Consider the following 24,423-nt stretch of genomic DNA (forward strand, 5'->3'; position numbering starts at 1 on the left):
CCTGAGGGCACAGTTCAGGGCAAGATATGCGAACTAGCTGCCAGCCTGCACCACGACGGTGGGGGAGGGGCGATGTGTGTCACTGCCACAGCCACCACGTTGTGTAATGGGTGTGGTTTTGATGAAAGGGAGCGGACACACAGGGAGCATCAGAGAGTCTGCGGAGCCAAGGGAGGGCAGAAGCAGCAGGTACCAGGGAGGGTCGGGGTGGGACAGGGGACAGGGCAGGTGGCTTAACACGAGCTCGAGCCAGGAGATCCAATTAAATACCAAGGTGAGGAGGGGTCAGTGAGTGCTCTAGTAAAACATGCGTGTTATCAAAATGCACTCGGGTCAATGTTTCACACTTATTTAACACAGCCGGCTATATTTTTGAGAGAACCTCTCGTCACTTTTACCCATTAGCGGGGGTGAGGGGGAGGGTAGGGGTAATCCTCATACAAGTGCGAGGTCCTGTCGAGTACTTTGCAGCAGCGATAGCGCACATCTTTGATCGGTCACTGCACACTATAAACTGAGCATCCAATTACTCGACCAAAGAGAAAGTGCACTGTTGCCCAGCCAAGGGGTGTAAATGGGCTGAAGGAACGCTGCAGTGCATACAGCGCGGTGCTTGTTCAAAGGCGAGGGCTGGAATGCCGCTTGTAGCCTGTGTCCTCTTGAACATGGTCTGTGCGGAAGTACTCGTGAATGAATATCGTTTGTTTAAATGGTAACAACGAGGGGGGACCAGTGCGCACTCCAAACAGCATAACTTGGAAGCACAGACTAAATAAATGTGGCACGTCTTTTATTACAAGAGGTGTGTACATGAAGGCTTCTTTTGTGCTGAGGCAAGCCCGGCGGAGCGTGGCACGCGCGCTTGAGGCCGGGGGAGCGCATTCCAGGCGGGGGAGCGGACCCTTTGAAGTGCTCCCAAAAGGGCGGATTGCATGGCGGCACGATGCGCGTGATTGTGCGCGTGCTAGCCATGCAATCCGCTTTTTGGGAGCACTTTTCAAACCCGCTTTCTATAGTCTCGCTTTGCGAACGCTTACGCGATAGCAAGGTCTAGACCTAAAAAGAGGTTACATGTCGACGACCCCCATAAGGACTGCCTCTACTGTCTTTATCCGAACCACACACCTAAAGACTGCAAGGTATGTCATACCTTTTCTACTAAGACTTTAAAAGACCGTGAGGGAAGGCTTTTGACTTGGCTGCAGAGGCTTAAGGACAAAGAGGACCCCTTGTCCTCTGAGGAGAGTGAAAGCTCATCAAGAGCCTCCTCTTAAACTCCTCAAAAAAGGCCCAGAGATGTCTCTCCAGGTCCTTCTTCGCAGCAACCTCCAAAGAAGACGCACAAAAAGTCTTCAGAGGCTTCAAAAAACAAGGATTAGCCTGCCAGAGAGTCTCCTCCCCTTCAAAGCTCACAGAAACCAGCTTCAGACCCTCCTACTCCTCCGCCGAGGGTGAAACACACTTTTGAAAAGCCTTCCTCAGCCCAGTCGACGACCATCTCGTCAACGGTGGCTCCGACAACGACAAAATCTCCTCACACAGCTACCAGAGTGACTTCGTTGACGACGACCATCGCCACAATTTCAGTCTCGTCTGCATCTCTTTCGTCGGCGACGACGTCTTCGTCGACGGCACAAACCCCTTTGTCGTCGACGATAAAGATCAGGAAGTCTTCGTCATAGTCGAAGATAGCATCGACGACTTGCCTGACGACGAGCGTTTCGTCGACAATGATACACACCACGATGAGGAGTGTACCGTCGACGACCCACCTATCGACGTCGACTTCGTTGACGAGGGTTGCATCATCAACAGTAGTGCCATCTGGAACGTCCTTACTTTTGACCGTCGCCGACAAATATACCAACGACTACCTCATCGACGCCGCCAAAGTCAAAGGCGGAAAACACATGTTTTCAGCAGAAATTCAGCAAACAAAGGCTGACGCCTTCTCTGACATCACCCAGTAGGGTCCAGCCTTTACTACCCTCATCTTTTGGATGAAGATGATGATTCTGACGAGGACAGTATGTTTCGGGCTGCAAGAAGCCCTTCTGAACTCAACGTTAAATACCAGGAGGACTCTGAGTATGAGGATCAAGATCTTGATGAACAGGCATACTATCAAGAACAAAGACATCACCAACAACCACAAATGGTTTGTCTTCCTTCAGCCCTGGTCTCTGACCTACAATTTATGATTTCTGACTACAAAAAGAGGTTCCCTAACTCTGCTCCGTCTCCTGCTCCTGCTCCAGTCCTCTCTGTGCCTCAGATGGTGCAAGTTCCACCTCCACCGCTTCCTACCACTGAAGTGCCTGTGTCACCTCCCCCCTCTACGGACGACGAGGAGGATGAGCCACAAGAAGAAGGGGAAATTCAGGATACTCAATCACATCATGATGAATGGGATGACAATGTTATCCCTCTTCCAGCGTCACCGTCTCCTCCTCAGGTAGACTCACCTCCAGAAGATATCGGAGGATTCCATAATCTCCTGGAAAGAGCGGCAAAACGCTTTCAACTCCAATGCCTTCTCACCAACAGGACTGTTTCCTTTACGACTTCAAGGAACCCTTCAAAAAATCTGTTAGATCTATGCCTATCATAGATTATATCTGGGACCAAGGCATCAAAATAATGAAAAACCTTTCTACAGTTCCTCCAGTCTTGCCAAGATTGGATACAAAATATAGAGCTCAAAGAATATTCTTTGAGCATACGATACAAACAGAAGTAACATAGTAGGTAACCACACATCTCTGGATGCTTCACTCACCTTCATCTAAGTGCCTTAATTGGCCGGGTCAAGGAAGCTGAATTAAGGTTGTGCTCCACCTAATGATGAAATGTTAAGACTTTTGCATTTTGAAACATATCAACTTTAAATGGGAAAGAGCAGGGGACGTGACTGACCTGCGATCACCCACCATGTAGGACCAGCAAGTGCTGTGTTTTACGTTGCCATTGCCTACTTAACAACCTCTGCGGAAACCGGTTCCACTGGCATCATGGGCAGCTCCTCCGCATGGGCGGCTCCTCCGCTATGGCTTTAAGCAGAGCACCACAAACTAAAGTAAACATAAAATGATAATATCATTTTATGTTCCCTGCTGCTTTGCGGGTAAGCGGGGCTGCTCTGCTCTCGGAGCAGGGCAGAGGAGAAGTGGTTTGCCCGCTCCTAAATGCGCAATGACTGTTTGGTCTGCCCTCTCGGCCAGCCCAAACCAGTCATGCTCACTTTACCCATTCTTCATGCAGGCTGCATTACAGCCTGCGTGAAGAACAAGCCCAGGCCCTTATTCCCTGGTTGAGTGTCGAACCAGGACGCTTAAAACCAATCACAATGCGGCACTGCAGCATTGTGATTGGTCAGGTGAGCCTGGGTGCTTACCAATCACAACGCTGCATTGTGATTGGTGCCAAGTGTTTTTATTACAATTGTTTTTTTAATTGTGCAACGTTTTACCCCTCCCCTATCTGGACCCACACGCGTCCCACCCCACATGCACACACCTGCCCCGCCACCCTCAAACTATGTCAGCTGCCACTGACTGGCATACTTTGTATATCTACCCAATGCAGTACAGCTATTGTTGTGTGAGATTACCCGCCTGACTCTTTATTAATTATTTTCTTATAAACATTATTTGTTTTTAAGGTACAAATGGGAAACATCCCAGTGTTTGTGGTAATGGACATGTTTATTTGCTCTGTAAATATATGCAAGAAAAGATTTCTGCAGCCGACCAACAGCGTCTAATTTCTATGTGTTTCAAGACAATTATCTGAGCATCATACAGGAGGTTAGCATCTGGTATGTCTTTAGTGCCAGAAGGGATCCCTCCATATTTGGGGATTCTAAATCTTACTGAAATATTCTATTTTCTTTTTAAGAGTCACTGATTCCACCATATTGGAATACACATTCTAAGCCATAGCCAATCACAAAATAAAGGGAGTGACCATGACAGATTCCAGCCCTGCAGCAAAGTCAGATGTCTTGTCAATAAGAGGTGCAAGATTAATCTGCTGGTTAAGTGCTTAATTTGTGCAGATGGTCAATAGGTCAGTGTATGCCTGGATCTGTGGTATAGTGTCCATTTATTAAATACATTTTTTTTTAAAAACAGCGATGTGCAAATGTTCAGAAGATGGCCAGCAAGGACACAGTTTATGGACATCTTCTTCAGCATGTACTGAATCAAAGGCCAGCAGGAGTCATGTGCCACCAAAAGAACACTTTGAAAGCATTTTTGTGAAATTCGATTTCTCTAGCCCAAATATTTAGAGCAAGAGGGTTCTAAAATGTCTCTTTCCAGGTCAATTGACAATTTCAACATATATCTGTGGGAGGGAAAGTGGTTATGCCAACTATAGCTCTTGCATGTTTCCTGGGTTATTCAGAGCCTAAAAAGAGAGATTGACTCGGTCTACTCTTCCCCTCATCCAAAGCAAATTCCACTTTATGGAGTGAAAGTCCTGAGAGACATGGAAAAAGACCACACAAACCATTCCTTAAGCCCATGTAAACAGGTAAACGGATGTTGTAAATGTGCGTGTGGATTACATATACCTTTCAGTAGCATGCAGGGGGTACTCAGGAGAAATCTAATGTGCTTTACAGGTTATGCACTGTGAGTGTCATAAAATGTAGAAAGTGCTTTGAAGTAGAGTTGAGAGGTTTACCATGCTACGGTGCTGGATAAAAGGGCTCCGTAAAGCAACACGAGTCCACACATATACCCGTAAAGAGTACAACTCCACAGCATTGATTAGCGAGACATCCGGTCCACAATGACCCCAATAAGGTACAGTGAGTAGAAACACACATGGCGACAGTGACCTTTGCATACAGAGATACCGAGCTTTTACGGCTTTGTCCATAATGTGCCATACAACCCTCAAGAGGCGGTGAACTGACCTCACATCACAGCAACCAGGTGAACCCACTTAAGCGCACTCATACACTAGCACAGAAGATCCAAGGACATTAATAGGAGTAAAGACAGAACAAGAACTTAAGAAACTAAAATAGCTCAATTATATTTTACAGCAAACCTTCTGATGGTGAGCAGCTGAAGGGGATCTAGGAGCTTCAAATGGTAACGACTTCAGCATGTGTACCTAAAGTATCATGTAGAAAGTTAAACATTACCCCGGATCTAGTTTTATGCATGAAGAGGGCTGAAGGAGGCATGGACCAGCTGCAGACTGCAGACACTGAGTGTTCGTACTTCAGTGTTTTTCAAATAATCCTATTAAAGTACACGTGGAGGCCAGCGATTACCATCTGTACCCTCCATTGTTGACACCTTGGGTATCACTAAAGATATGACTTTGACGCCGTAGACCGGGCCATGGCTCGTGCAATCCGTAGCTTGGCCATTGATATGGCTGACTGTCCGAGTCCTACAAACGTGCCCTCACTGATGTCGCCAATGCAGTAGCCATTGGGAGTACCACACATGTGGTGGAAAACGTCTTTGTAACTTGCAGCGTTGAATGAAACATCATTGTTATGTTACCAGCATTTATAACGCGCACTTATACAGTTTGTCCGTGGGATGTCATACATAACGTCATTAGTGTTATGAATTAATGCTTTATTGGTGATGTCAGATGTAGGTGAGGTCAAATGATAACAGAATTTTTTTACCTTAATTTTTATTGTGTATCGCTCACAAAACTGACCTAAATTGCTTCTAGGTGCTCAAGTATGGACTCTGTATATAGATAGTAAAAGAGGTTATTTTTGATTATTTGCAGCTGTTTGATTTTGGTTACATAGAATTGCCGTTGGCGAGGAACGGCATGCATTAAGAAGGGTCAGATTATGGTCACGGTGGTCAGGACCCAGTCTGAGAGGACCATGGATGAACGGCCCCGGATACTACGACAGAGTTCAGTCAGAGATGACAGCAACAATATGCGGCATACTCGGCGGATGAATGTAGGGGGTTAGAACCGGGGTGCCTGGAGTTGGTTTTGAACGGCATCATCACCTGCGTATGGTGGGGTTCCCTGTGTGGACTGTTTCAGAGGGGTGGGGCTCTCACTGACAAACGTTAGCCAGCCTATTTTGGCATTTGGTTCTGGAGGCGACCAGGAGACACTCTTCTGCTACGCATAAGTTTAGTTTTGGACTCTATTGTACAAAACCTTTTGCATGTATTTGGGCCCTGTGACCTCAGGGTATGTGAAAGTGAGCAAGAGCGTGTTTTACAGAGACACAGTTCATGCTTTTGAAGTGGAACGCCAGAGATTCATGGGTTTTTAGACCAAAGATGTGTCTTCTTGCTTCATTGTGCACCCTTTTCAGCCTTTGATTTGGTTGGCTAGTAGCCTCAAGCACCAGGCGCTACCACAATTGGAGTTAACCAGAGTCATCGCTATCATTGGGAAAAGGAGAGTAGGTTGAAAGGCAGGGTTTTGTAGAAGAGTTTGAATTGGTGGAAAGAACCTTTTACTACTGCTGCTAATTTCAGCTCAGGCTCTCGTGGGCATCTAATAACACTCTGAGCTTGCGTTCTAAGGTTTTGGTAGGACCAGGCTTACCAAAAAGGTTGGGGTAGGCCCAGGTTGTCAATGTTTTTAAGGTGATCAGGTAATCCGGTCTGTGAACAAACTAAGGCGAAATTGATAATCTGCATAAAACTTGCTCTATGTTTCATCCATGCATCATTAATTCTTATGCGTATGCCATGTTTATTTATTAGAGAAAAATAAATAAAGTTTGGAAAAAAATGTTTTAACGCATGGTCCTTGACATGGGACCAGGATTTTTATTTTTGAGCTATTTAATTTTAGGCTGGTTTGCTGTCCGACTTTTGATACCGAAACAAAAACAAATGGGCCTTCAGTACAGACCACCTTTTGTTTCTATTCATTTAGTGTGCTTATACTACATGTGCCAGTATATTAAGCCCAGACCTATCGACTTTTCTAATGCTTGTTCTGTAGTTGCTTTATAGCACATTGAGTAAAAGGTGTCCTATTCTCCAAATCATAGTTGTCACTTTAACAGATTTGTGCATAGGAAAGACTATATGCAAATCTTTGAAGTCTCTGTGTAAACCCACTAAACTATCTTACCAGCACCAAGTACACAATAATTATCCTGATGATAATTTCTGGCAGTTAACACAACATTATACCAAAAGAAGGCCCGATGCTGCCCTGACGGAAGAGAAGCTACCAATTTAGGGACGATGTACCCTAGACTCTGACGTTGTACGCTCAGTCCCATGGTACCGGGGGAGAGAGATTTTTTGATTATAGTGGCGGCCTTTTTTCAATTTCTAGATTTGTGGTGGGCGACATGTTAAACTTCAAATATATAAATTACCCATGATATATATAAATTACTGGATCTGACAAACACAAAATTTGAGATAATATTGAGGGCACCATACTTAGAATGTAACAGAAAGCACCGCAGGGCCTGTTCACGGTTCTGTGGAGCGCCATGCTGCATGAATAGGGACCTCTTGGAAGAGACAGCTTCCCGCCGTCTCCATAAGTCCCTTATACCCTGCCCAGAACCCAACTGCCAGTCAGTATCCGTGGCCTGTCAGGAACTGTTCAGAGTTATTACTGTTCAGGAATTATTTTTCATCATTAGACTTTGGACTCCTGCACTTATTTAATTTATTTATGTATTTGCAAATTATGCACTGAGTTCTAACCTAAACATCTTTACTAACTTAACCCACCCTTCCCTAACAGTACCTATCATAACACCACATAACATATTGCACTCTCACACACCAATATGCTCAATTTAGGACGCAATTAAAAGTAGACACAATGTTCATCACTAATTACACAGCTGTTAATGACAGCTTCTGTGGAATGTAGATATAAGTGAGTGCAAGTATTGCACAAAATTCTGATTTGCATACTTTGTCATGGGGGATAACACAAAAACTGGGCAAGTGTCTCCCAACACCACATCCTGATTTTCAGGTCTGGCTTGACAGTGCAGCTCTGACCTTACCTATGTGATTAACAGAAAAAGAGCTTTCAGAAGTACTACAGGGTGAGGGCTTAGACTCCACTCACATGTTGGCACCCTCCGACTACAGCATTTGATTGACGCGCTGGTGAATTCCTTTGCATCAGAGTCATTTCTCTTGATTTTAACTTTTCCCGTATGGGCTGCGGGCTGCCCTGCTTTGTTCCTGCTGCCTGGAGTGACTCTTTGTGCCCACGCCATCGCCTCACCCTGGTGGGACTCGGAGTCCCAGGGTGTACCATACCATCCCAATCAGCATCAGCTGCCGTGGGGGAAAGGCGTGACCCATCGCGCTATAAAGTGCTGCCTCATGGGCCGCGGCCGGGCGAAGCCTGGGTCAAGGGCAGGCCTGTCTGTGCCCATCCGAGACAATAAGAGGCCGGGCTGGACCACCTCCCTATGAACTTGTTCAGGTTGACAATTTGTGTTCAGTTCGGTATTGTTTGGTTAATATTATATTGTGTTGATTACCCACTGTTATCATTAGCAAGCGTAACTTTAGTACAGGCAAGGGTGTTGTAGGGGACCCTAGATGCTTGAGTTTACTGAGGACAGAATCGGCCTTCATTAATGAGATCAAGCTTACAGAGCGAAGGTTATCCCTTGAGCCCTTACCTTCTCAGAAAAGACTTTCCTTGACTCCTGCACTTATTGAATCCCCTGTCGTGATCAACCATGATGTACCTCCACCTCGGATTAGCCCGTCACCACATGCCGTAATAGATCCAGTGACAGGTATTGTCTCTTTCATCTACTGACTCAGAATCTAGCCCTGTGAGACCCAAAGTCACCACCAGAGGAGGGCAGAAAGCCAAACTTAGGTCGGATCATATTACTGAACCCCCCCCCCCAAACAAAAGGAAGAGTCGCGGTATACAGAAACAGAGTAAACCCGTCCAAAGATTAATTGGTAAGAAAGCGAAACCCACTATAAGTGTAAGTGAACCCAATGAGGGTCCCCCTAACTCCTCTGCTCATATCATGTCAGAGAAGCCAGTCGATAGCACACAAGAGGGGAACTTCTGGGGAAGACTCGAAACTATGATGTCAACCTTATTGGAACCAATTCTGCTAAAAATAGGCACCGTAGAAGCCAGACTAATTAAGGTGGAGGAGCTGGTTAGTTGTAATTCTTCTGCTATACCGGCAGTCACCTCTAAGCCAAGTACAGGCCCGCCAAATATTATGGGGACAGGTACGGGGGCTGGCCAGTTTTCTAGCACCATTGCAAAAGGACAGGCACAAGATAAGAGCAGTCTTAATAACACCGCACCTAGTGCAGTTAATACCCCTGCTTGTACTGGTCAGATTCCTCCTAGAGCAGGACTTTCTGTAGTAGCAACTAACAGTTCAGCCAGTTTTGAGAGAGGAGTCCCAGGGGTTAGAACACATGGCAGAAACGAGGAGGTGGAGAGAGGCACAAACCTCCAAGAACATCAAGCTAATCTTCTAATCCCACACGACATTTTAACCTGCCCCCAGAAGCAACTCCATGTACGGTTGTCTTGGATAATGCCCCTTCCCTACCCCACAATGTCTTTGAACACTTGTCGATTTTAAGGAACAAGTCACTACACTTTTTGAGTTCAAGGACTGGTATTAAAAACTCCCTTTTTTCAGAATTTAAAATGGCACGGAGAATAGGGTGGGTGGGTCCCTCACCCAAATCACTACGTGGAGATTGCGTTGTGTTATCCTTTAGTTCGCCTTTTCTGGTGCATGAAATCCTAGAGAGGGGAAATAATGGGCCTATTAACCTTAATGATATTAATATACTACGACTTAGTTATTTTTATCAACTACCTAATCCCCCCAACTTTCGAGGCTTTATGCATGCAGGAGGCAATCCCATGGAGACCAGGGAGCTCAGATTTTCGTTCCCGGTGCGCAATCGCTTCGATGCTCTGAACTCTATGGAAGACATCGCTTGACTGAACTTGGGGATTCCTGTTTTCCCCCATCCTGAAGCCAGTAGGTCTAATGACGGGGGCAAGTCTGGATTGACCTCAACTGGAAAAGATGATCCCTGCCTATATATAATAGCAGAAGAGATAGAGACGTGGTCCTTAGGACTGCAGCTGGAAGTCTTTGCCGATCCCCAGGGTCATTTAAATGCTTCCCTCCCACACAGCAGTGCAATTGAGGATCCACCCGGAATCGTATTCCCCACTAATTCTTCAGATAATGGTAAACCCGCTCTTTGTAATATCGTTTCTTGAAACATCGCGGGTATTTGCTCTAAGTTAGGCAGTAATTTGTGGTGGGATTTCATCTTACAATATGAGGTTTTGTGCTTCCAGGAAACTTGGACTAAGGAGGCGACTCACTTGAATGGGTTTAGGACGTTTCACACCCCAGCATTTGACGGACTGAGTGGTAGGGCTAAGGGTGGCTTGTGTACATATATATCGAGCAGTATGAATGTAAATAAGATAATGATGCTTGCTAATGACCACTATTACCAACTGGTTAGATTGGATATAGATGCTAAACACTCTATATAGTTCTGACAAACTCCTACAATAACAGTCCCCCAGAGCAAGTAGGAACTGTTGTAAAAAATATGTTGTAATTGCTAAAATCTGTGGGGAAAAGCCAGGTAAAGGACAAAATGCTAATATTAGCAGGGGACTTTAATTGTGGGCTATGTCCCAGTGCCGGGGACAATTTATGTGGAGCCTTAAACGAAGAAGGGGCATGTTTATCCCACTTTCGGCACTCAATTTTAGGGGAGCAATTCAATGAACTAATCTTCAGTCTTGATTTGAGCTTTGTTAATGAACTATGCCGAGTACCTATTTCCATGCCCTGGACATTTAATGGCAGAGGTCTTTACTCCACTATTGATTGTGTCTTAATATCAAGCAGTTATGCACATCGTCGCCAGTCCTTTTATGTTTCAGAGAATTCATTTAGTGACCATTTCCCTCTGTGCTTAGCAATAATACTACCCTCTAGAAAAACCTTTGTGTCTAATAACAATGTTCAGTTGTTAGAAAATCTAGTCATTGGGAGTGTCAATGGGTATTCTCTGCGCTGGACTATGATTGAACAAGCAGCATTAGTTACGACAGTGGTGGGCAAATGTAAACATGCTATAGAGACATGTCTGAGTGAAACAGCTGCTCCAGACAATATCTTAGCTTCATTCTTAGCTATTTCTAATGTAATAAGAGAGCCCCTCCTTAGACGTAAAAGCAGTACTAGGCACCAGAAGGGATGGTTTGACTCTAGCTGCACCCAAGCTTATTCCCACCTAAAAAAAAGAGCTGCATAAGATTCCGAGAAATCTGCCCAAGATAAGGTTGGCCAGAGTGGATTACAAGCAAGCAATTAGGGATAGAAAAAACACTTTGAAAAAGGAGGCCTGGGAGGCACTACACACAGCCTCTATAGCAAAAGACAGTGCGGCATTCTTGAAAGCAGTTATGGCACCTTTTCTGTATAGCGAGGTTGGCCCGTCCATTGAAATTTCAATCAGTGAGGAACAATGGATTAACCACTTCTCACGAGTATATAGTGGCGAGGGAAATTCTGCTGTGACGAACAACCATACACATGAGGTTCAAAACTTGAACCCTTCCCTCCAGAATCATGATCTGCTGTTCACTCTGGATGAGGTGGAGCGGGCACTTTCTGTCAGTCAGGGTGGCAAGGCCCCCGGACCAGACAGAGTCCTAGTAGACCTAAAGCAAATATTTCTCTGTGGGGGTCTATTATAGTTCAGGTGCTTACCGCCAGCTGCCTACCTGGGTAGAATCCACAATTGTGCCCATTTTCAAAAAGGGGACAGACAGGACCCAGGGTGCTATAGGCCAATCTCCCTATTGAATGCTATAACAAACATAGCAGGCAGAATGATTTTAGAACGCCTCCAGGATTGGGCTGAGGAGAACTCTGTTCTATCTGACCTGCAAAACGGCTTTTGAGACGGTTTGGAGACGGTGGAGCAGGGCTTAAATCTCTCTATCCTGGTGGGGGCTAAGAAGAGGAACCTGTTTTTAGCTTTTGTGGACCTCACAGCCGTGTTTGATTGTGTGGTCCACAGCAAGCTCTGGACGATTTTAGAAGCTATGGGGGTTGATGTTCAGATCATTCATTTTTTTAAACTGTTTTGTAGTGATGCCAAGGCACGTGTGCGCTGCGGCTTGAAGGGCGAGTGCTCGGCCGCCTTTCCGAAATGTCACAAATTAAGCACTGCCGACAACAGAGCAGTGATAAAGGATGTGGGCCAGAGGTAAAGAATGCACCTGTTTAGCTCCCACTGGAATTCTACATCTGAAGATGTTCAACCAAAACAACAGCTGTCAATATTTTGAGACAATGAGGAAAGACTCTAAAAGTTGTGTCCTTTCCACTGGACTAACGGAGTCTTAAGTGGCCGTGGTGTGTGTGCAGGCGACACATCTTGGGAAGTTGCCCTTCATGTGTACCAGTGTACATCCAAGTCAGGCAATTAACTGTCCTCTCAGACCTGTTGGGCACCTCACAGGGTTGAGTGTAAAGAGCCTTATCTTGAGATGCCTACAGAATTAAGCATGATTAGATTGTACGCAGAGGGAACGGGGCAAGTTATTTCAAAGCTAAGCAATGACACAAGAAAAGGACCTGCTTCCATAATAGGAATGTTAAATACCTGTGCCATATGAGTACTGGAGAGTATGATGCATAAGGCACAGCAGCAAATACACAGATTTTTTTAAAGGATTCTCTTGGCCCTAAGGAGCCAGTGCAGTACTACCAAATCTACAGGTTCAAATTCCAGAAGGGCAAATTCTGCCTCAATCAATAATGACTAGTAGAGGGCGAGGAAATTCATTCTATAAGCAACATATACTATAAAAATGGTCATTCCTAGGAATCCAAAAGAAGATACTACCCGGACATTACAACTGCTCTACAAGCTCCAAAAGTCAACTGTCCTGAGTCTCGGGTGGGTGCAACATGACCCATGACTGCACAAGGGTACTAGGATACAGACTCCCATAGAATGGCCAGATGGAGAAGGGTTTCCATCTAGTCAAGACTTGTCTTCATCTCAAAATGTGAATCTTTTCTGATAAAATGTCTGCTGTTAGAAGTTAATATATAGTTTATCAAATTAGATGTATTACTCACAACAGAACCCTTCAGGCACCAATAAATAATAAAAAGTTTATGCCACCTTCTTCCAACAAGGTGAGAAATATTGACATTATGGCTCAATACTGTGAGAAATTAAAGAAATAATAAGGTGACAAGGATTGGCAAAATCAATAAGTCTGGCTTTAATGTGCTAATGCATGCAAATACAGCCATGCACTAATGCTGCTTGGAAGCGCCGGATGTACAAAATGCTGTTCAGCCCACAAAAGTTAGACTTACTGGCTTTACCAATGCTGTGAAAAGTAGCAAAAAGGGATGCATTTTTCTATAGAATGCATATAAGAGAAAGAGAAGTGAATGGGATCAACAAATTAATGATAGAGTGTTCTTTTCAGACGTAAATTCCAAATTGAAGCACATCTTTAAGAGGAGAATGATGCATCAAAAGAGATGAGAGCGAAGTACTCTTCTTGGAGGAGGGGACGTCCAATCCTACTCTGTATTAAGAAATTGGTAACAATAGGTAATAGACAGCTGTGCTGTCGAGCCAGACCTAAAATTCAAGGAAAATGGGTTTTGACATTTAAGAGGAAAAGCCTTTGTCCTCAACAGCTCTGGCGAATTTCAAATAGATTGAAGATCTTGTAAATACAATGTAATTAATGATACATTTGAGAATAGTGAAGACCGCACTCAAATCTTATTCTTTACAAAAGGATACATTACCTACTTAGATCCCACACCTGAATCACTAGAACAGAGTCCACATATTCTGCAGTTCCTAACACATAAGGAATTCAAATAATAATTAAATACATGTGTTAAAACAACGAGGAGAGGGAATGGTGGCATAAAAAATTAACCACCTTACATTAGTAGGTCCTTTATGTCTACTTAAGGCCTTATAGAAAGGAGGAAGAGATCAGGAGAAGGCAGAAGCAGAGTGGACAAAACATTTTAAAAAATTAGAAGGAAAATAAAAAGGGGCACAAGAAATAGGTGCAAGACAAGCAAAGTGTAGGGCTTAAGAGAAGAGGGAAGACGCAGCTGCCCGTCAACCTCCTGATACCTTAATTACTTTTACTCCCCTACCAGTCTATGGCATGGCCTGCTGGGGGTAAAGTCAGTCCAACATGGATATGGAAAGGATTGTTCAAGCTGTTTTGGGGCAAGTGGGATAATAAGAAATTGTCAAGAAAGATTATAATTTGAGACTATCATTGAGTTTGTAAAAGATCTAGACACTTTTGATGCTATGCCCCCGGAAATGACACCATTTAGCAGTGTTTTTGATGTGCAGAATGCACATTACAAAGAATGAAAAGCTTCTTGAAAGAGCTTGCGGTGTGCGTGAGCATCTCTGTAATGTTCCTTATGTTCCACGTGGCCTTGAATCTGCAGTGGACCGGAAGCGTTTCGATCAATCTGGTAATTGCATGGAGCCTGCTAATTACACACATGCAGATTTACCTAATGTGAGCACGTCTTAATGGAAGTTGGAGCATCAGATGCTAATAAATTCTCTCAAGGATAGGGCACCTTTAAAGGTTGCCCATATGGAAGAGTCCCTCTGGCCTTAGACACTTGAGGTACCAAATGAACCAAAGCATCCCAATGGACCAGGCCTGGAAGCAAAAGCAGGCCTGGAGAGCATCCCACTCTGTGCAAACGACGATACACCGGTGGGTGGGAAGGAAGGGGAAAAGGGAAACACTGCCATCAAAGGAGCTCGAGTAAACAAGCATTGAAAGCAAAGCTTTGTTTAACTCTGTGGATGAGACTGGATGAGTGAGACATTGCTGACAGCTGTCCACAGTACTGGTGACAAAGAGGATACAGATAAAGTGAATGAATTGAGACTGGCTAGAAGCAAAGAAAATATGTAACCAAGGAAGCCTATCAAAACAGGCAGCAGGGGATTAATGCCAGGATTGGACAGCCTGATTCTTCCACTGCGCATTTCCCCAGTGAGCTGGAGGCATTGGAGGCTGGTTTGAAAAGCCCAGGGCAGCTGCTGGAGTGAGAGAGAATAGAAAGGAAGAAGGGGGGGGGGAGGGGGTTTGACTTGAACATTTTTGCCCAGGCTGTTTTTGGTTCCAAGTCCAGCCTCGATTACAGCACAGCTAGACTCACTGATACACATTAAAATAATATCACAGGTACATCAACAAAACCTTTTGCTAAAGAAAAATCAATATTTGGTGCATGGCAGAACTTATGAGAAGGCTGATATGCAATTATGTGTTCACCCCCAAGTAAAGATCCTGGTAAGATTTATGAACAAATAGGATCTACTACTTAATAGTTCCAGAAATCTTAAGGTGATCCACATAATCCTGTAACGTTGGGTAGTAAGTACACAGCATCGAAGGGTAAATTCAGAAATATTGCTGTAGTGAATAACAAAGGTGTAACAGACTAAAGGAAACAACATCTCCCCTTATTCGAATGATGTGTCTGAAATTTACGCTGAAAATTTTCAGGATATGTGATCTCAGGTTTGCTGGACCCATTTTGTCAAAACAATAAAAAAAGGCTCAGTTTAGCAAGAATGAGAAAATTACAACTGGTGCAATGCACGCAAAACCAAAAGACTCCTCAGGTAGCAAAATGCTTACGGCTCACATCTAGTTATCTGATGGTCACAAGCTTGAAACCCAAAAAAGCCAATTCAGCCATCCGTCCTTCTGAGGTCGGTATATTTACCATTTGTAATGTACAACACTTAAAACAGAAGAATGAAAACGAAGAATTATTATTATGTCAGTCATTCAGTGGTACGACCAAGACATGGCAACAAAATCTAGTTTTAAAATCATGGCAGCCTCATTAGATTTGAACATTGGCGGGCAGTGTCTCAGCCATGAATAGCATAGACATGATGTAGAGTTAGAGGCCCAGATGATTACAAGGGGAGTAGATGTTTTTCAGTAGAAGAGAGAAAATCTAATATGACTAGTAATGGCTACCCAGTGTTCCAAAAACAAGCCTCCGATTTGGCCATTTGCAAAGGTAAGACAATCCAAGTTTGCTCTCATGAAATATTACTGGTGCGGATATCTCAAATCCTAGAATTCACAAATGTGTCTTACAGGAAGTTGGATGTCCTCAGCCAGTAATATTATGGTAAACAATACGAGAAAAATGGAGTTCTCGTGGGGATAGGTGGACCAAGACTGTTCTGTGTTTTGAGGGAAATCCATATTTAAGTAACTCGGGTACACATGATCAATTTGACAACAGTGGAATTTAATCAGACATAGAAGGCTCCAGAACCTGGTTAACAGAATAAGTGGAGATCAGAGTGAGAGAAGTGAGACCCTGGGTATACTCGAGCTTTGGGAATTTAAAGCTTTGGAATAGATGAATGTAGAGAACGCATCAGATCAACCTTCGAGGTACTCCGAATCATCTACTTTCCACTTAGTTTACAAATTAGGTGGTGAGAACTTCGGTGGAAGCATCCACTATTCGGATAGAAAGGAATGTCACCACCTACAATACCATGCTGTATGTATGGAAGTGTAATTGGTGAGAGGTAACCTTTGGGAAACAAAAGTATAATACTGAAGAGGAGTGCACTCAGATGGGATGACAGAAATGTGGAAGAGTTAGAGAAAGATATACGTGTCCAATGACTGGGTTTGTAGCTGGCCGTCTAACACTTGTCAAGTGGCTCAGCCTTTTTGGCTGAGCTCACAACTTTAAAAGCAAGTATCGGTATAACTTTGTGTGACAGGGAATCACTGGAATGGTTTGTGTGAGGGGACCGATCAACACTAACGATTGTCTGGACAAAATACAAATAAGTGTCTTTATTGAAAGAGCGTGCCTCATTGGTTTTGTTTTTACTTTTGAAAACTGATTTCTCAATGTTTAGTTTCATTTTTATTGTTCCTAACATCTCCTTACCATGTACATTTATTGTTCACCCTCTTCTCATTTGTTTTTCTTCCATTTCTTTATTAGCATTAACCTGTCTGTTTGAATAAGACCTCTTGTAAACCATATCAAAAACTTACATTGTGCTTGGAACCAGCACATTGCTTTCTGTCGGTTGGCTTTCATGCCACTCTTATGTGCTTGCTTCTTATTCACTTGCTTTCCAGTCTCTTCTTTTGTTTCTGCCTCCCCTGGAGCATAGCCTCCTTACCCTCCTTTTGACTGGATGACTTCACTACCAGTAGTAACAGTAGTTAAAGACAGCCATGATTGGAGGGCAGATGTCCCCTCACACTCCTTGCACCATTGGTTCATATGCACCTGTTTTGCAATGAAGTAGGACTAAGTAGATTTGGTGACTAGGCTGTGGGTCTCTTGATTTAAGAGTCCTTGCTTTGAATGCAAATATGGAAATAAAGACCACGTATGGAGGGTCATCCACAGCTCAACTACCTGTTTTACAGCAATACCGAGTTTGAAAAGTTATCCAATTTGTGGCCGAGGGAAGGAAGTATTTCCTGGAGATTCTTTGCATCAATGCATTGTAAGGGTGCCCACCTGTAACAATCAATGCCTATTAAATACAGGCAAAATCTTAACCATGGTGATGTGGGTATTGCACCAAGGGATATGTTGACTTTACCAAGGAGAAAAAAAGACTGTACCAATCGTTTTCTGTTTTTCTGTGCGAAAACTTCCCTTTATAAGGAATTCATTTAATGCCTTTTTCAAATAAAAATATGAAATGATTAAATAAGCGGATGCACTTATCTCTTTTGTGATTACGCTAATACAAGTACGGTCTGCTTGAATATCTCTTGACAAGTTCAATAGTTTTTATAATAGACTGACTTCTCTGCATAATCAATCTTAGAGGCATTCCAGTTATATCTATTTATAAACTTGAATAAACTATTATTAGTAATAGTAAGCCAGAGGAATCACTGGTCCAGAATTTGTATTAGGCGCTATATTCTGTCACCTAGAAGTGCATGTGCCTATGAGGGTGCTGCGTGCCCTGAGATCACACAGTATGAAACTTCCATAGCCAATGTGCTTTTTGCACCTCTTACGATGATTAGCTGCTAGGCCAAGGGCCTAAGTTCCATAGTTTCATCCTCCCAAAGGCAATGCAAGCATTTTGGACACAGGTTAGATGAGGTCCTGAGAGAAAGTGCCGGTACTTAAAGTCGGTGCAGCCCACCAGCACTCATTTTTGGGAAACTGCAGTTATTTTCCTCATCAAATATTGACCTTGAGCAAAAGAGAATAAAACACACAAAAGGATAAGAACAAGGAAGAGAAAGATGGAAAACAGGCACAAAGGGGTAAGCAGGGACCGCAAAAATAAGATAAAGGGGCCACAGTGTCTGGTATTGGATTAAAGAGGCCTGCGGTGAATTCAACACTACGCAGCCTTGGTATTCTGCATGCAGGTTTTTAATAGCACTGCTTGAAGAGCGCTTTGGTGGCACTCAATCTTTCACAAATTAAGCAGTGGTAGGATCTACTGCCTAGCCCCAGCGGGAGTTTGGGAAGAGCAATTCCCACAAAAGTCAAGAACAAAGAGATTGGCCTCAGGATAACCGAAGACTCCCTGTAACCTCAGATATTTAGTATTCAAAGACTTAAGTTCTGTGGTCCCAAGGAAGACCTAAATGAAGATTACCTGCCAAAGACAGCACTAATCAGAAATTTAAAGAGGCTATTATAATTAAATGAAAGGCTAGCATAGTGCACGGTTTTAACAATACAGCATTTGGAAAGCAGCATCTGGGTTCCTGGAAGGTAGGTTTCTAATGCCTTGTGGTGACAGCATGCAATAATGACATAAAACAGACCTGTAATCAAATATTTCTATGATAAGCTTCGATAAATAACATATTTTAATAAATGTATTAGGATGCCAATTGTTAATCAGAAAAACATTTCTTGAACTTACAATTGCTGTAGTTCGTTACTTGATGATGGGGCCTTTTTGAAAAATAATTTGGGACTTTTCTGGATTTCATATATCTTGTATATTTTTTCTAAAGAGGACTAAACTAATTCAAGTGCCCAAACACTGTGTAGAATAGGTGAAATGTGAACATAACATAACAGGTGTATTTGTAAAGCGCACGATTACCCATAGATGTCCTGGCGCTGAATAACAGATGTTTATTGTTACCCAACTCAATGGTACTCATTTTATCGACCTCAGATGGATGAAAGGCTGAGTGGACCCGCCGGGATTTGAACCTGTGACCATGAGGTCGAACACAGGCCCCTGCAATGGCTGCTTTAATCCACTGAGCCACCAGACACGGCTTCTATATTAAGACACTGAATTACATCATGAAAAAAGTAGGTTTACAGCGTGTGAAGAGCATCAGGTGTTCTTTGCAGGACGTCCTGCGTGATGTCTCATCCCCAAAATGGACGGCTCCTCTGTGACGCAGTTTATGTACCGTTAATGGGACAGACGATGGAGAAATAGAGTTCGGCCCACAGAGGGTGGAAGGGCAGATAGGAACTAGGAGTCAGAGAGGAACCTATATACTGGCATGTCCCATATTAGAAAGAGACACCACCCATGACCACCCAGTTCTGTACCAAGAGAAACTCGCAGACCTCAATCTGCCTGGGGTCACATCGAGAGCAGGGTGAGGCCAAAGAGCGAAGAAGCAGCAGGCCCAATTCAAATATTCCTCGAATGGACATCGGGGGACAGAGTCCGAGAAAGGAGCAGGACTTCTTATTTAAAGAAAGGTTCCAGCTTGAATAACTGGGCCTTCGTCATGTGTATGTTCCTTCAACTGGGTACCAGAAGGACTAAGCTGGTCATCTTCAAAAGCTCTAGATACAATAACTCATGCATTTCAGGGACTGGCACTGCACCAACAATTTCAGGGACTGGCACTGCACCAACAAAGTTATTGTTAGTACTCTCAACATTTCACTCTCAGTCTACAAACATCTTTTCAGGAAAGTAGCACATGTGAAGATTTTGTGGAGTATAGGTCGACAAGAGATGACCTGCAAGACACGGGCGGATTTAGACACTCATTATCCAAAGGTGAAATCATATGGGGAATTAGAACTGCGGTTATTTGAGCCTTCAGAAGCAACTCCCTTTTCGGTGTATGCTACATATATAACTTATTCCTATAGATTATGGGTATGCAGTTTCTTGATTCTAAAATTATTCATATCAAAATAATAAATTAGGAGAATTATATATATATATATATATATATATATATATATATATATATATATTTAAAGCACACATAAAACATAAAAATATAGATAATTTATGGGGCACGCGATAATATATATAATTAATTTACAGGACACACATCAGTTATGTGATAGCGTCATTTGCATTCCAATCAAAAAAGAATTTAAAGACCAGAGTCCACCATATTAAAGACAGCGTTGCATTAAAAGGCTAAACAACCTAGTGATGCTGTACGTGTGCATTGATTACAGCTGTCATGGCCTCAGAATTCTGCAGATAAAGAGTGAAAAAAGACTCCCATCAGGAACGCACAGTGTTTTATGAAAGGCCGCCTAGATGCACCCAGGTATCTCCAAGGACCGCCAGAGCACTGCGGCTACAGCGAGTGAGCCAGCGTGCAGTGTCCGCTGCTGCAGCAGTCACCTGGGGCGGCCCTGCACCAGCCTGCTGATGTCCTGCCTTTCTACTCTGGATCCTTTCCCAGACTAATGCATTCCGGTGGCTGCCAACTCAAATTAGTGCCTTCGAGCTGTCGCACCAAAACAAAAAGTGTAATTATGACCTCTTGCCAGAGCTTTGGAGGTGCACTCAGGACTGCAGCTCGAATGAAAATGCATACATTATTTAATTCAGTAGGAGTGCCTTAAGTGCCACTTGCTTTTTAGATGTCCAGGGCAGGTGATCTGTAATGACCACTGACTTGCATAAAAAGGCTGCTTGTATTGCACGTAGATGGACCTTTCAGTTCCAACATCCCATATACCACGTGTGCCTATATCCATGCCACAGGTTGACAAGATTCCATTTTCCCCTTGAGATGGGGTCTTTCGTATCTGCTTTATCGTTTGGCATATATTATTTTTTGCAAATATTGTGGGTTTTTTCAAGTTTATTTCTGGGACTTCGGTCCTTCTTTATGGCATTTCTGGTCATCTTCCTCGTGTGGGTCACCAGATTACTCATTTTCACCAGGGAAGTCCTGGTATTTATTTTATAAAACGTAATACATTCTAGAAGTGCTACTGATGAGCACAATGACACCAACTAAATATAAGATAAGGACTTTAATGGATTGTAAAAGGAAATCCAAGGACTTGAGCACTGAGTTCCTGGTAAAGTGGTCCCATCTGGTAACCATCTCTGACCGATTCTCCTGCTGCAAAGTTATCCACCAAAAGACCATTAGTGAAAGGGTGTTTGAAGCCATTTACCCACCATTCCCTGTGGGTGGCGACAGGCCTGCATTATAAAGAAGGGCAGACCTCCCCCTACAGGCAGGTGCAGTGAGTGACTGAAACCGCCAGCAAGAAAATGCCTAGGGGGTGGGTTCGGGTCCAGGGACACCCTTTCATCACTTTCAAGGGGCACCCTGCTCGTGCGTCACCTCTGTGTGACGCACAATTAGCGCGCCTCCTGGTGCTCTTTCGGCTGCTACACCCACGTCTGTAATTCACACAGTTTGAAAGTTCTTCAAAGTCTTAAAAGTCATCCAAGAATTGCTTTAATATTAATTTTTTCACAGATATCTTACATTGCCAGCTCATATGTGACAGTTCTAAAGGGCTTATAACGGAAATAACACTTATAACATGCTAACACTGCAAAGCATGGGATGGGGCCTGCTAATCTTTGAGCGAAAAGACGCAAATCAAGGAAAAGCCGTCAGCAAACGTGTGCGAAATCAACGAAAGCGCGCGCGAGGTGTTTGTGAACGTGTGCCCGCGCGCTGCCGGGATGATATCACAGTTTCATTTACTTTTAATTGGCGCGTGAATTTTCGGCACATCTTCCGGGAAGCGCTGCATCCGGTTTCGCTCGGCGGAGCTGCGGTTCACCGCCAAAGTCTCATTACACTAATGAAGCACTGGAGGGTGAAGGCGCAATCTGTACAGGAGCATCGTCTACCTGAGTGCGAAGGCGGTTCTGGTCCTTACCTGTTGTGTGGGGTCTTCTGGGGTGCCAAGTACTCAGGCTGCCAGATGGAATCCATCTCCCCGTCTTCCGCAGACCCTTGGAGCGAAGAACCCTGTGCCAGGAATGGAAAAGGGCACACATTAACAACTAGTCATGCTTCAGATTTGAAGATGAAAAATACATTGATGCACCTCAATTTATTGTTCAATTGCTAAACTGTCCACTTTGTCTTAATAGATTAAATATCTAGCGTGTCTACAGCGCCGGGGGTTAAGATCAGCCTGCTTCCAAGCGCTCTGAGTTTTGGCAAATAATAGAAATAATGACGTGTTACTTTCGCCCAGGATCACACTGAGGGCAAAAGAGGAAGCAGGCGTTACAATTCGGGGAGCCTGATCGCACCACTAGGGCACATCTTCTCCCATAAAATAATCCGGGCACCCTTCCTTATTGTATGGTGTTCATTAAGTGATTTATTCACAACACAATTCCTCCCGCAATATATTTTTTCCTGCTTGCAAAATAGTCACAAACATTCCTCCATTTTTTGTTTTTCTACATATCCAGAAGTCCCCGACGTCGCTTTATCTGAGAAGATTTTTTTTTTAGTCACCCTTCCCATTCATGGCCATAGATCCATTCGAAAGACACAACTCGGCTTCCTGTTGCTGCTCTCCATCTATTGTGCTTCTATTGACAACCTTCAAGTAGAATCCAGCCACCTGAGTCTTTGCAACTTCATCCTCTTCAGACATCTGAATAATATTGGGCACAGTTCCCACCTCTACCAATTGGGCGTTAACCTCTTTTTTTGGGGGGGATAAATCTGTTTTTATTGTTTTGAAAAGTTTTACATCTTGTAAGTAGGCAACATTCATCGTGTAACATCGACCATACCGTAAAGTATTAAGTAATAGCGGATGGACATGACTGTGGACCTGTGAAAACCAACATACAAATCAATGACAGTAATGGCTTAGTGACACGTTGAACCTAGATAGGATAAACTACGTCCTGTATTAGTGTCATAGTTCCAGTAGTATGGTGTACAGAGACTACGCAAAGTCTTCAGGATACATGTATGTACAGATGTTAGAGAAAAGAACACTATAAGAAAACCCTGATAACCAAGAACAGCAGCATTGTCCGACTTTTGAGTGTGTGTTCCGCATTGCGTCTGGCGCCTTCCAACGTCTAGTGAGCAGACGTTTGGCCACCACCAGTCCCAGGTCAAGAAAGCGGGAGGTAACTTCGTGGACGGCGTTCTGCGGAAGAGGTCCAGCAGGTAAACGGCCATTCAAACGGTATGACACGGCCTGTGCACATGTGTAGCGCCTCTTGAATTGCCCCCCAGTAGGGGTGTAGCTTGTGGCAACTCCACAGCATGTGTACTAACCCAGCTCCCAACTCCGCGCAGCGGGGACAGACCGTATCTGTGCAGTGAAAGTACCTATTGATCGTTTCAGGTGTAAGGTATGCCCTGTGGAGTATAAACAGCTGTATTTGGCGGAACCTCATATTCCTGGGTATGCATGTTGGACTCTGTAGCATTCTACCCCATTCCTTATCCCCTAGTGGCGCACCAGATCTGTTTCCCATTTGCGGCACAGTGGTTCCAGGCTTATCGCTGCGTGTGTGCGTAGGGATGCCGCAAACCACCGAATCAAGTGCCTACCTCGCCCCATAACATAGAGATACTGCATGGTAAGGTGTTGGTTCGGTTCCTCCTTCATGTCCCCCCAACTGGAAGTCAGTGTCGCAATCAGTGCACGGTGTCTGAGGAATTGCCCCGGAGGTAGTCCCGTCTCGTCAACCAGGGATTCATACGTCATGAGGCTGCCGTCCCGGTAGAGGTCTCCCAGGGTCTGTATGTCCGCTACGTGCCACTCCACAAGTTCAGAGGGTGTAAGCGTCCCCAGCCCGCTGGGGGAGCACTCTAGTGGTATGGCCGGAGAGTAGGGGACCAGAGTTCTGGTGAGGTATAGACTACTGCGGTAGCATTTATAGGCCACCACCATGAGGAGTGGTGTCAGAGCTGGGGCTTTTGCAGCAGGGTGAAAGAGTTTGGTAATGTCAGCTAGAGAGAGGGGAGGTGCTGTGGTCGAGGTGTCGTTGCGGCCCCTATCTGCTAGCCAGCGGGCTATCCATTGTAGTTGCGCTGCCAGATAGTAATGTTCGAAGCACGGCGCAGCCAGGCCTCCCTGGTCGGTGGGCAAGTACAACTTGGGCAACGCTAGCCTGT

At 44.2% G+C, this 24,423-nt stretch overlaps 1 protein-coding gene across 1 annotated transcript in view; it reads right to left on the minus strand.

Annotated features, from left to right (window-relative positions):
* Nucleotides 1-24,423, minus strand: part of PARD3B (par-3 family cell polarity regulator beta) — a 2,086,630-nt gene that overhangs the window by 1,226,848 nt on the left and 835,359 nt on the right. Inside the window, exon 5 of the mRNA XM_085648929.1 lies at nucleotides 22,202-22,293. Within this exon, the coding sequence (XP_085505055.1) occupies nucleotides 22,202-22,293 (92 nt within the window). The remainder of the gene's footprint in view (nucleotides 1-22,201; nucleotides 22,294-24,423) is intronic.

This window comes from Triturus cristatus, chromosome 3_2 (genome assembly GCF_964204655.1).
Source record: "Triturus cristatus chromosome 3_2, aTriCri1.1, whole genome shotgun sequence".
In the NCBI taxonomy this organism is placed as follows: domain Eukaryota; kingdom Metazoa; phylum Chordata; class Amphibia; order Caudata; family Salamandridae; genus Triturus; species Triturus cristatus.